At 41.0% G+C, this 13,403-nt stretch overlaps 1 protein-coding gene across 1 annotated transcript in view; it reads left to right on the top strand.

Moving 5' to 3' along the window:
• The window catches only part of csgalnact1a (chondroitin sulfate N-acetylgalactosaminyltransferase 1a), a 36,334-nt gene extending 26,838 nt beyond the window's left edge, over positions 1 to 9,496 (top strand). Inside the window, exons 5-8 of the mRNA XM_082538730.1 lie at positions 3,477 to 3,655; positions 3,909 to 4,003; positions 4,225 to 4,306; positions 6,625 to 9,496. Of these exons, the coding sequence (XP_082394856.1) occupies positions 3,477 to 3,655; positions 3,909 to 4,003; positions 4,225 to 4,306; positions 6,625 to 6,920 (652 nt within the window). The 3' untranslated portion in view covers positions 6,921 to 9,496. The remainder of the gene's footprint in view (positions 1 to 3,476; positions 3,656 to 3,908; positions 4,004 to 4,224; positions 4,307 to 6,624) is intronic.
• The last annotated feature ends 3,907 nt before the right edge of the window (positions 9,497 to 13,403 follow it).

The following is a 13,403-nucleotide window of genomic DNA, read 5'->3' as shown; positions in this document are numbered from 1 at the left end:
TGCAATCAAGTCAGTTATCCCCCCTGCCCACAAACATACCTCTACCATGTGCTTGATTGTGGAAATATTTTCAAAAGCACCACCCACTCGCGGACCAGAAGGAACACTTATACCGCATGCCTATAGGATTGAGCAAGAGACAAACTCCTGGAAACAAGTGGAGACGGTAGCATTTTGTTCCTGAATAATATTAGTAATCAGGATATTCTGACTAAGCTAAATGTCTCTGTAAAAATTAAACACACTAAGCAGCTAGATTAGCATAAAGACTGGAAACAAGGGCGAGGCAGCCTGGCTCTGTCCAAAAGTAAAAGTTTTTTTAGGCGTATTTTAAGCTGCTCCTTAATCTCCCAAGGGATGGATCCGCATGTTTGATTTGGCACAGATTTTCCAGATGCAGCGCTCCCGTTTTCATCTGGGCTTGGGACCAGCAGTAGAAGTGAACTAGCTTGTGGCCCACTAATGCTGGGTTTGTGTCTCCTTCCAGTCAAGGGACCTTTCACATGTACAACCAAAGTGTCAACCACTACACCAATGGACCAATCTGACATCTAAAATCAGTTTTAAAGAAATAGTCGGGCATCTGACATCTTCTTGGTAGCAGGTATGTAGTTAGTGGTACCACTAACTTTACAAGTCCTCACAGTAGTTTAGCTTAGTTTGGCATAAATACTGGAAACTGGGGAAAACGTCTAGCTCCACATCTCTGTCCAAACGTCCTTAAAAATGGTATCTATAATGTTCACGCCTTCTATATTGTTTGTTCATTCTGAAATGATGATCCCAGTTTTTGTTTCATTCTTTTAAAATCTTCAATGCGAAAATGACTTTAGTTGTTCTCAGTGGATTTCCTAGCAAACAGGGATAAACTACAGCTTTAAAACTAAAGACACGAAACAAAGAGCAGAAGGACGTCCGGCAACTTCACATAAATTCTCGACGTTACTGTGCGTTCTGGTTTGTTTGCGAGAAATCATGATGTATTTGCAGACTGAGCCGATGGGAAGCTCGTCTCCCATTAAAGTAAAGCCTGAATCAACATGTGAATAAAGCTCCTGTTGCGTTAACATTGTTTAAGACAAACAGAGCTATTGTTCTCCGTCTCTGCCATCTGTGGACGGTTTAGTGCCAGCGGGTGGGTCCGCGGGGACTCTTGTGTGTAGACGGTGAAACAGACTGACTCGGCTTGAGTTTATAGACTCGAGATGTAGATGTGGAGGCCAGGCTCCGTGCACTGACAGCACAGAGCGGGCAAGTTAGCGCAGACATCCAGATATTTCTACCTGTATATGAACATTTCGCAGATTTTCTAAAGTTAAGACAGTTCAGGGATGTGAAAGCTTTTTTTTTTTTTTGTCTGTGTCTTTAAATGACAGGCAGAAGTGGTTTTTCAGACTATATAAAATAGTCTCATTACTTGTGTCATGTTTTTGTTTCTTTTGAATTTAGAGCCACTGGGGACCAGAGGGTTTCATGTCTTATTTATGGGGGAGGTTGAACGGAAGGGAGCGAGACAAAAGCTTTACACAGCAATATACATGAATCAATTTCACACACTGAACATTGTTGCAAACGTGACACACTCGCACAGCGGGGATTTAGAAATGTGGGGAGTATGATTCAAACCACCTCAGGCCAAATGTTTCTTCTGGTCATCCAGATTTTCCTTGACAGAGCGTGTTTCCCAGCATCGCATGGATGAAGGAGGGTGATGGATGCAGTTTGTCCTGCTTCACACTGAGATATGCGAACTGTTTTTTTTTCCCTTTCTTATTCATCCTTTATTCAAAGCCCATGCAGTTGTGTGTGTGTTTTTGTCTGAGTCTGTGAATGCGCATACATGAGGAACGGATTAGTCACAAACAGTGTAAATTGTTATGCTTAAAGAAAAGCCGCAGCTGTGTACATCTGGATCCAGCTGTTTCTCTTCACTCGTGCTTCAGCCTTGAACAACTCAGTGGCCAGTGACAGAACCAGCTGAGTTTCCCATGAAGCGGAGTAAAAAGAGTGGGAATTTGAGCTGATGTGCACTTTTGTGCGTCATCATGTTTAATCTCTGGGTGGAACGTTCAAAAAGCAGAAATCAGAGGATTAGAAATTCTAAAGTTGGTTAAGCTGAATTGTGGCGCATGGCCCTTCAGCGAGATGAGCTCTCAAGATTTGTGAAAAATGTGGGAGCTGCGCTATATTTCAGTGTTAAAGTGGCTGCATATCAAACAGTCAAATCACCATTACCAAAGTTCATTACCACCAAGTAAGATTTAAACACAATTCAGCTAAGTAGAAATCATAAATTAGAAACACAGTTGCAGCACAGTAATGTTTTGTGAGGGGAAATTAAAGTGTGCTAGAAAAATTACTCAATCAACAGCAGAGCCCTACAGCTAGAATTTATTCAGCAGCAGCATTGTGCAAAGACATGCATGTTGGGATAACTGGTGATTTTAAATTGGCTGCAGGTGTGAAAGATTTTATGTCTCTATATGTTAGCCTGCATTAGACCGGTGACCGGACCTGAACCAGAGAAGCGATTAAGAGAACGGATACAAAAGATGGCCTTCAAATTATGCCGCAAGAACAGTTTCATTTCGATATAAGGGGAAAGCATTTGGAAGAATTGAACATGACTTATTGAGATGTGGGATTTAATTAAGCTGTTTAGTGATTAGACTCCGATGACCCATCGTGGGAGAACGGATTGTCAGAGGTGATAGGAATAATGACAGGACCCACCCGAATTTAGACACTAGTGGTGAAGATGAAGATGGAGGCTTGGATGGAGCTCTGTTACCGGGGTGAGGCAGTGATGGGGAGGAAGCGGGTTGCATGAATGATGCGATGATGTCAGCACTGAGTTTGATGGCGTGGGAAAGTGAAAGTGACTTGAAGAATAGACTCGCAGCCCAACATCCAGGCAAGCAGGCAGATGAGTGATTACAGATGCTCATAAACTACATTTGTTCAGATGAAATTATTAAAAACTGTATTTATTTGAGTGCAATCAATAAGAGAAGTAAGTTCTGCTTCTGTAGTGGGTAAATTGTGGCATGAGGATAACTGGGGACAAAATGTGAAGCAAGCAAAGTTGAGTGAATATGATTTTTGTAGGCTCTTCTTCTTTGTGTCGGTGCCTCCGTCTACAGAACATACATTATAGCAGGTCTCACTACCATCTTGTAAATCTTGCTGCTTTCCTTCTGTTGCAAATCACTCCTGACATTCATGTCTGCCCACTCCACCCTGCCTGCACTTTCTTCTTAACCTCTCTTAATGAGTCTGCTGCTTTAGATTGATATGATTTTTGTAGGCAAAATAAACAACAGTGCTTGCAGATAACACCATGCTGTTTGTTATTTCACTGGAATTCAACTTTCTTTCCTATTAATTCATTAAATTGTGAGGCTTTTTTTCTAGCTTCTAAAGTGCTTCTAAAGTTGGCTAAATTACCCAAACTACTTCTCTTCGCCTTTCTAAAGGGAAGCAAATTTTAAGAACTACACGCTGATGCAGCTGGACGAGGAGTTCTCTCGGGGGCGGGGTCTGGACATCGGCGCCCGAGCTTGGAAGGGAGGCAACGTGTTACTTTTCTTCTGCGACGTGGACATCTACTTCACCGCCGACTTCCTCAACACCTGCCGACTCAACGCACAGCCTGGTGAGATGACTGCTGTAAACTCCCATGAGACATGCGGCATGCAAAACACTTTAATGACAAGACAAAATGCCAACTCTGGGTATTTGTAACAACCCTGGTGACAGATTTTTATAATTGGATTTTCAGTTATCTCAGGCTGAGTTGAGTGGGCCTGTTAAGTTTTCTTCTTATTTTCTATTGTGTAGTAGTAATGCACACATTCCCATCAGATTACAGCTGCTTCATCTAACAGTTCTTTTTTTCTGCATCTCAGGTAAAAAGGTCTTCTACCCGGTGTTATTCAGCCAGTACAACCCCAGTGTGATCTATGGAAGTCCCGATCGTATCCCAGCAGTAGAACAACAGCTGGTAACACACACACACACACACACATACACACACCTTCTTTTCATCCCTTTTTCAAACCCTGCCACGCACTTGTGGAAAATACCACACTCAGCGTGGCGCTGCATTGCAGAACAGTTTAAAAACACTTCACCTCTCCAGTTGCTATAAGTGGACAAATCCTGTGTGTTGGACTAGTATTTCTTTCCACACGCTGTTTAACGCTCGCTTATTTCCTCCTGTAGGTGATCAAGAAAGACACGGGCTTCTGGAGGGATTTCGGTTTCGGCATGACCTGCCAGTATAGGTCCGACTTCCTCAACATCGGTAAATATGACGGTTATTTACAATCCTGACACGGGCATCGTGCCCATCGGCGCATCTTTGCAGCGAGGAATTGGTAAACAGTTGCTCCTGGGGGCTGATTATCAGTGTGCAGGTGTTACGTAACGCAGGGCGAAAATGGTCCTCTGAAAATGTGCACTTTGCCACTCTTAACGGCGCCACCGCTTAATGGATGTAAAAAAAAAAAACCCTCACGGCCCAAATGGTTCAGTATCGCATTACTTTTCTTAACAGGGAGGAGATTTTATTATATCACTCTGCGTGAAACAGCTCTGAGCTGCAGCAGCATATATTAGCATATCTCATCGCCCCGTGTCCTCTCCATCTGTATATCTGGCAAGGAATATTGGCTCTGTAGACAGATTTACATCAATTTAGTTTGCCTCCAAAGTGAAATCAATTAGAGGCTACTGTGGAACTCTGAGTGCTTTATTGTTTAGGGCCCACACACATGCACACACATTCATGCAAATGTCCTCACTTAACTATGCCAAATTGTAAAACACAGCTCCAAGGCCAGGAGTGTTGTAAAAGGATAGTTTGGCATTATGGGGAAATAGTAATGTTAACTCACTTTATGTTCCAAGTTGTATTCCACTTCATGTATTTATTTATGAGCGCGTATCGATCCCAGAGCTGAAAACTAAATGGGATCTAAAGAAAAAAACACAGAAGACATTAGAAACAGAATGAACAGCTAGCCTGGCTCTGCTGAGAGATGATTAACTAACACAATATAAAGATAAATATGCAGTAAAAAAAAAAAGTTTAAAAGAGTTTAATTGATGCATGGCAAGTTGGCAGATTATTTTACATAAACAGAGGCCAGCTGTTTAATCGTTCAGCGGTGGAGCCAGGCAGTTTTTAGAGGAGGGGCAAGGATGAGACCTTTAGTCACATTATGGTGGTGCAGAAATCGATGTTTGTCGCATCATTATTGTCATTATAAGGATGTAAATACACTCATTAGCCATGTTATTAGGCACTCCTTGTTAGTATCAGGTTGGGCACCCTTTTTTCCATCTGAACTGCCTTTCTTCTTCCTGGCACAGATTCAAGAAGGTGCTGGAAACATTCCTCAGAGATTTTGGTCCGTGTTGACATGATAGCATCACACAAAAGTCTGCACATCCATGATGGGAATCTCCCATTCTGTCACGTCCTGAAAGTTGTTGACTGGATGGAGATCAAGTGACTGTGGAGGCACCGAACTGAATGTCACGTTAATGAAACCAGTCCAACCACACGCATCAAGGCAAAGCGTGTAACAGACACGCTGGTCCGCCGTGTCCATTTCCCCCTTTGGATCTCTAAAACGTAAATGTACATGCATGCAGAAGTTGCAGTGATCTGCAGTAACAGCAGAGGGAGAACTACCGGTAAATCTCTTAGGAAAAGAAGGAATGCATGTAACGTCTTTGTAGACTGATAAAGTTTTATTTCCAATTTCATTCGTTTAAAAAACAGCTTTAATCCAAAGAGCATGAGATGGGTGGAAAGAGGATTTCCATCTGGGTAAACAACAACAACAACAAACTGAGAAAAACAATTACATCCTAATTATTTCCACTCAGCTGTAAAGTGGGTGAGAGAAACAAATAATGTGGTAAGTGGGTCTGCTTCTGTGTTTGTGTCACAGTTTTCTAAAGGAATCTTTAAAATGAGACGGGGAACAACGAAACACGTGCGAGAGCTAAACACGATTAGCGTCCACAGTTTCCTTTCTCACCGAACTCTTGATGTGAAATGAAATTATGTGTCTCCCCAAACGTATTTCTTTATAAAAGCATAATTTAGTGGTTCATGTTTGCACTCTTTGTTTCATCATAAGGATGTCCTTTTGTTTTTTTTAGGCCACGAGTGCACATTCAGAAACAAGCACAATGCATCCATTTGTGCAAATGTTGTGTCTTATCTGTGTTTGCCCCTGCAGCTTGAATTTAAAACAAAAAAATGCAAAATAACAAAATAAGGCAGACAGGGAGAGACGGCATAAACAAAATAAAACTGCAGGGAGGTACAAAGTGCAACTGAAAGCAGGCACGAGGAGTTCTGGCGTCTAATGTGACAGGTTTAAGATCGCCTGGTCACAAAGTCCAAATGTCTTTTCTGTCCCCACAAGAAACAACAAAACAAGGCCGTGGTTATGATCACACACCACAAACTCTAATCAGATTTCATAATCAGCATCCAAAAACTCTGGAACTAAAAAAATGTTTAGAAAATTGTAAAAATAAAATAAAAATTTTTTAAAAATGCGGAAAGTTTCCTATCGCACGCTCTCCTTCTGTTCTGCCCAGGAGGTTTTGACATCGACATCAAAGGCTGGGGCGGCGAAGATGTTCACCTCTACAGGAAGTACCTCCACAGCAACCTTCTGGTGGTTCGAGCGCCGTCGCGAGGCTTGTTCCACCTGTGGCACGAGAAGCACTGCGCCGACGAGCTCCCGCCCGACCAGTACCGCATGTGCATGCAGTCCAAGGCCATGAACGAGGCCTCGCACGGCCAGCTGGGGATGCTCTTCTTCAGGCACGAGATTGAAGCTCACCTCCGCAAGCAGAAACTGCAGCAAAACTCGAACGCTAAGAAGACTTGAATGCTGGAGTCAGCGGCTGAATTACGGTGGCTCTCTGTGCAATCGGAGCTGGTGAACCCAGCTGATCTGAACTTTATGCTTTAAGCGGATTGCTGTGAAATGCTCCTGTTTGCTGTCTTGCTGAGAACTATTGAGATGGTCTACCCGGGAAAATCCCTCCCTGTCTTGTTGGGTTAAGTTTTTTTTGTTCATCTTTTGGTTGGGTCTGTCTAGTTCTCTTTTACCTGCATTTCCAGTCTTTGCACTAGGCTAATGCAGGCTTAAGTCTGTCTTGTCATCTAACTCACACCTAGAAAACAAACACGTGGTTACCAAAATCTAAAGCTTCTCCTTTTAATGACAAGATGTGAGGACTTTGTTTTTAAGGACTCAACATAACAGAAACTGTTTTGTCTGCGCATCTTCACTGTTGAAGTGGAGAGTCGGACACTTCCTGCAGCATCCATCTGTACTGTAAGGTGCTTTTCAGCGCTCTCCAGAAGAAAACGTGGAGCCTAAAATTTTGAGCTTTAAGTTGACTGTGAACTGCGTGCCTTCTGTGAATAACTCCTGAACACTGTCTGCTCTGGATGGTCAGTAAAACTAAGTGATCCTTCCTGCAGGTTTTATATAAATTGGGGAGCACTGCCACCTAGTGGGCGGGGGTTGAATAACGTGCTTGTGAACAATTAAGGACTTTTATAAAGCCTTAAATGGTCTTGTAGGTTGTTTTTAATATATACATATAAATTATTGTTTATTGGTCTTCTTTGTTTTATTAATATTTTTAATTTTTGTAAATGCTACAAGCTTCAGGCAGTGTTTGGTGTAGGCGTTTCACTTTTGTAGTGAAGTGAGAGTATAACATGAATCACTTAATTTCTGGGTGTTTCCCAAAAAGTGTGGCATATACAGATGGGTTAGAAATGACAGGAAAACCCAACACAAAGTTATGAATCTTAGTAAGTTAATTGACTGCCAGTTGTCAGGTGTCTGTCTGTCTCACACATTGGTCCAAAATATGTGTTTGAGCAGGCTGAGATTTGGAGACTTTGAACCCTCGTGTCCTTTAGACGGGGATTGTAATCACATCTGGATAGACATGTTTTATTAAGCGATTGAAGGTGGTGCGCTGGCTTGCAGCAAGATTTCCCTCTAAGTAGGGATGAGTGGACCATTAGGCGTGAGGTTGAAATGCCCGTCACAACATAAAATCACTAAATCCCCTCGCTGTGGGGTTCTAGCATTCAGGCCTGTACCGGTTTTTGATGCCAGACATGAGAATGGGATCAAGGATGACTCATCCGGCCATGGCACTTATTTCCACGTTTCTGACAAATAGTGCTTTAGTGGGTTTGTCCACAAAAAGTTCAGCTGTGCATTCATTTTGATACAAACCACAGCAGCATCTCTGTCTGTGTAGCTGATGATGGATTGTTATGCTGATGTCGTCAGATCGCTGACACTCTGCCACCTGAGGAAGAGTCGCTCCGTTTGTCTTGCACACATCAAATATGCGCCATCAGTTGTTGTTTTTAAACCTACCCACTGATTTGTTTTCCCACTCTGCTAAATGCAGATGTCACTTTAGTCACTGTTCCCTGTGAAACACCAGCGAGTCGAGCAGTCTCGGCGACCAAAGCTTCCTTTCTTCTTCATGCAAAAGCGAAATCAACTGGACCTGCCCACCATCTTTTAATTTGTAACCCATCTTTACATATTTATGCCCACAGTGTGACTAAAGATCACTTCCTTTTTAAATATTTAAATTAAGATAGACGTGAACATGTAGGCTACTTTGTGTTTTCATTTACTTAATTTGCGGCCACATAAATTAATGTGATAAAATGTAAATGTAAATTATTGACGATGACTCAGAAAGTCAGAACGGGACTTTTAATCTTAAGGTTTTTATTCCACGTGACTCAAATGTGACAAAGATATGAAAACTTGCCAGTGCAATACTAAAGAAGAAATGTGACATTACACATGTTTGAGTGTAGTCACAGAGATACACAGAGATACCTGACTTGTCTTTTGTGTTTTATTTTACACAAAATCACATTCTTCTGTGTGAAAGTCATTCAGATGATCCTTTTATATTTGATTCTTTTATGTTCAAGATATTTCTTTCACTCCATGTAAATGAGCTAAATAAACATTTGTTTATACTTTATGACTTTGCTTATGTCATATTCTGTAGTTATCAAATCCAGTATACCTATAAGATGGTTTGCATTACAGAAAATATTCTTTTTTTCTACTTTCAACCGTATTTTGACACGTGTAATAACACAGACATGTTCATCTCTGTTTAGTTCTTTCTTATGTGTTAACTCTTGATCCAAAATGTCCAGTACAAATACATTTTTAAAAAGTAAAAACAAAAATGTTAAACAGAGAATATATTATTACAGGATAATACCAAATAATGCTATTTATGGTTTTTTTTTGTTTAGTTTGCTTATTTTCACAATAAATGTCATCTAAGTTTTTACGTTTTTTCTGTTATTTGATCATTTTTGCAGCGTCTGTTTTTCTTTCATTACACTGCTTTTTTTCTAAATGTTTTCTGTCAATAAAGACATCAAGGCAGAGCCAGTCGTATGTTCTTTAAAGGTTAAATAAAGTCCTCTTCGCCATATTGATTAAAGCAGTGTTTCTCAACCAATGTGCAAGATTATCTGGTTTCATCATGCTAGGCCAACAAACCATTCGGGGGTTTTTTTTGTTTTTTTTTTAAAGGGGGCATTTGCATCACAGAAGAGCCAATGATGGTTCTGATATCTGGGAAAAAAATAAAAATAAATTATATATATATATATATATATATTAGGGGTGCAACGATACACACAAAAAAATGTTCATGCCTTTTTAATTTGTCATTTATTAAAATTATAAATATATATTTTAACTCAAAAGTACAGTTTTTAAATTTAACCCTAACCCTTGTGCGTGTTTTTTATTTTGACAGCGAATGCGCACCTGCGGACCACTAATGTGCAGCCCTGGTTATATAGCTCATCATATTGCAGCCACAGAAATTCTTTTGTCCATGAAACCATAAAGCTGCACTTTCTTTTTGCCTTATAGTCTCATTTGTCATAACTTTTCCGTTTTGTGGTAAGCTTTTCTTTGGCTGTCACTTCTTCTCCCTGACCTGTCTTATTTGGCTCAGCAGAACTGAAATATATATCCTGCTGCTTTTACACACGCATTCACATAACGCTCAGCGATTCTCTGTGCGATCAACCTCTTACATGTTTAAGCTGCGGGAGATTTCACTTGTCATGTTTGCGTAGTAAGCTAACGATTAATAAGACGATGTCAGAGGAATTGGTGCACAAATTATCATCACTCACCAATCAGTACTGTCGCTCTCTATACACAGTTCGCGCGATTGCAAAGTGAAAGCAAAAAAACAAGCGCAAATATGTCACATATTGACAGTGGCTCACCGATGCCAATGACATAATTACCCAGCTACATTTCTGAAAGAATGCAAAAGCATTGACATATATTTTTCCTTCCTACAATAGCCCGACGGGCAGGGCAGATATCGATTTTGGTAGCCCGACTGGAAAAATCGCTAGCCCCAGGACGTCGGGCTAGCGATATTGCGAGCCCTGTATTACAGAGAAATGGCTCTTTCCAAAATAAAAGCTATACTATCTGCTTCTTCTGGGCTATATTCTCAGCAGCATATTAAACATATCAGGTCCCCATAAGGAGAATCATTGTAGCATGCGTGCTTGTTGTTTTTGTCTTTGCACTAGGATGATGTCGGCGTAAATGTGCAGTCATATTCGTTGTGTTCCCACTAGCGCTTTCAGGTTAATCTCGTTGAAATGACCTTAACGCCACAACAAGGCAAATCTCCGTTAACGAGCTACCGCCGATCCCCCGTGCATGGGGCTAGACGGCCAACACGTTAACGAGCTAACTGCGCTAACACACTAGTTCCCACCCATGTAATTGAGCATTGCATGGCACATCCAACATACTGTTTTACTTTAGTCCATGACTCGCTTACCTTCAGGGTCATATGTCACATGAAAACCAAAATAATTCCAAACGCCAGATCTGAATGAGGGTGGGGGAGGTCCATGTTGCAAGGAGAGCTTAACTTCTGTCTTGCTAGCTTGCCCTGCGCTCTTCCTTCTGACTATGCTGTCTGTGTTGAGCGCTCAGTGGATCTGCGCTCGACAGTGCAGCCTAGGAGGAGTAGTCGAATGCAGATTCACTGAGCGCCCAACACAGACAGCATCGTCAGAAGGAAAATTGATAAAATAAATTACAAATGTTGTATTGTTCGATACATATGCGTACCGAACCGAAAGCACTGTATCGAACGGTTCAATATCGATACGAATAGGGGTGCAACGATATTCGTATCGATATTGAACCGTTTGGTTTGAACCGCAGATCCACTGAGCGCTCAACACAGACAGCATAGTCAGAAGGAAGAGCGCAGGGCAAGCTAGCGAGACAGAAGTTAAGCTCTCCTTGCAACAAGCAAATTGAACCTCATTCAGATCTGGCGTTTGGAATTATTTTGGTTTTCATGTGACGTATGACCCTGAAGGTAAGCGAGTCATGGACTAAAGTAAAACAGTATGTTGGATGTGCCATGCAATGCTCAATTACATTGGTGTGAACTAGTGTGTTAGCGCAGTTAGCTCGTTAAGGTGTTGGCCGTCTAGCCCCATGCACGGAGCGATCCGCGTTAACGGAGATTTGCCGTGTTGTGGCGTTAAGGTCATTTCAACGAGATTAACCTGAAAGCACTAGTGGGAACACAACGAATATGACTGCACATTTACGCTGACATCATCCTAGTGCAAAGACAAAAACAACAAGCATGCTACTAACTTTAGCCGAGTCATTTAGACAGCTGTTAGCACATGATTCTCCTTATGCTGCTGAGAATATAGCCCAGAAGAAGCGGATAGTATAGCTTTTATTTTGGAAAGAGCCATTTCTCTGTAATAAACTCTCTTTTCCAAAGATGCATGATTCCTCAATCAGATACAGGGCTCGCAATATCGCTAGTCCGACGTCCCGGAGCTAGCGATTTTTTCAGTGGGGCTACCAAAATCTATCTCTTCCCTGCCCGTCGGGCTATTGTAGGAAAAATATATGTCAATGCTTTTGCATTCTTTCGGAAATGTAGCTGGGTAATTATGTCATTGGCATCGGTGAGCCACTGTCAATATGTGACATATTGAAGTCGCGTTTGAATTTGCGCTTGTTTTTTGCTTTCACTTTGCAATCGTGTGAACTGTGTATAGAGAGCGACAGCACTGATCTGTGAGTGATGATAATTTGTGCACCAATTCCTCTGACATCGTCTTATTAATCGTTAGCTTACTATGCAAACATGACAAGTGAAATCTCCCGCAGCAAGCTTAAACATGTGAGAGGTTGATCGCGCAGAGAATCGCTGAGCTTATGTGAGTGCATGTGTAAAAGCATTTCAGTTCTGCTGAGCCAAACAAGACAGGTCAGGGTGAAGAAGTGACAGCCAAAGAAAAGCTTACCACAAAACGGAAAAGTTATGACAAATCAGACTATAAGGCAAAAAGAAAGTGCAGCTTTATGGTTTCATGGACAAAAGAATTTCTGTGGCTGCGATATGACGAGCTAAATAACCAGGGCTGCACATAAGTGGTCCGCAGGTGCGCATTCGCTGTCAAAATAAAAAACACGCACAAGGGTTAGGGTTAAATTTAAAAACTGTACTTTTGAGTTAAAATATATATTTATAATTTTAATAAATGACAAATTAAAAATGCATGAACATTTTTTTGTATCGAAAAAATATCGAACCGTGACACCAAAGTATCGAACCGAACCGAACCGTGAATTTTGTGTATCGTTGCACCCCTAATATATATATATATATATATATATATATATATATATATATATATACATACTAGGGGAGGCAAACATGTTAATACAGTGTGTTAACATGTTTAATACAGTGATTTCACTTCTTTACAGTGGGGGAAAAGAAGTGAAATCTAAGTCTTTAAGTTATCGGTCCTTTAAGACTATATATCTGTTTATTTCTCGTGCATTAACAAGTAAGCAAAATAGTGATGGCTGTTGAAGTAAACTTTTAAAAATTAGCATATCCTCTTCTTTTTAACTTTCTAACCTCTCTTTAACTTTGTCTCCAAACTGATCAAACTGAGACCTGAAATGTGACTCACTTGGATTTGAGATTTGTTCACTGATGAATATGTGATCGGGGACATCATGAGCGTGTAATACATCAGGTATGCAAACTGAATTTATAAGGTTTTAGGAACTAGAGCTGTTGCAAATGGCTGTGCTGAAGTTAGTGTTTCCTCTTTTAACTTTAACTCCTTCATGGACATTGGACATGCAATGTTTTGTTTAGAGGGTTATATAACCAATGTCAGTCAATTTTTTGTGTTTAAATATCTGCAGATAAATCAGGGTGATCACGGGACTGAAAACATTGGAATGTGAATC

The sequence above is a fragment of the Aulonocara stuartgranti genome (assembly GCF_965226115.1).
Source record: "Aulonocara stuartgranti genome assembly, chromosome: 7".
Taxonomy (NCBI): Eukaryota; Metazoa; Chordata; class Actinopteri; order Cichliformes; family Cichlidae; genus Aulonocara; species Aulonocara stuartgranti.
This window is presented reverse-complemented; position numbering and strand designations above follow the sequence as displayed.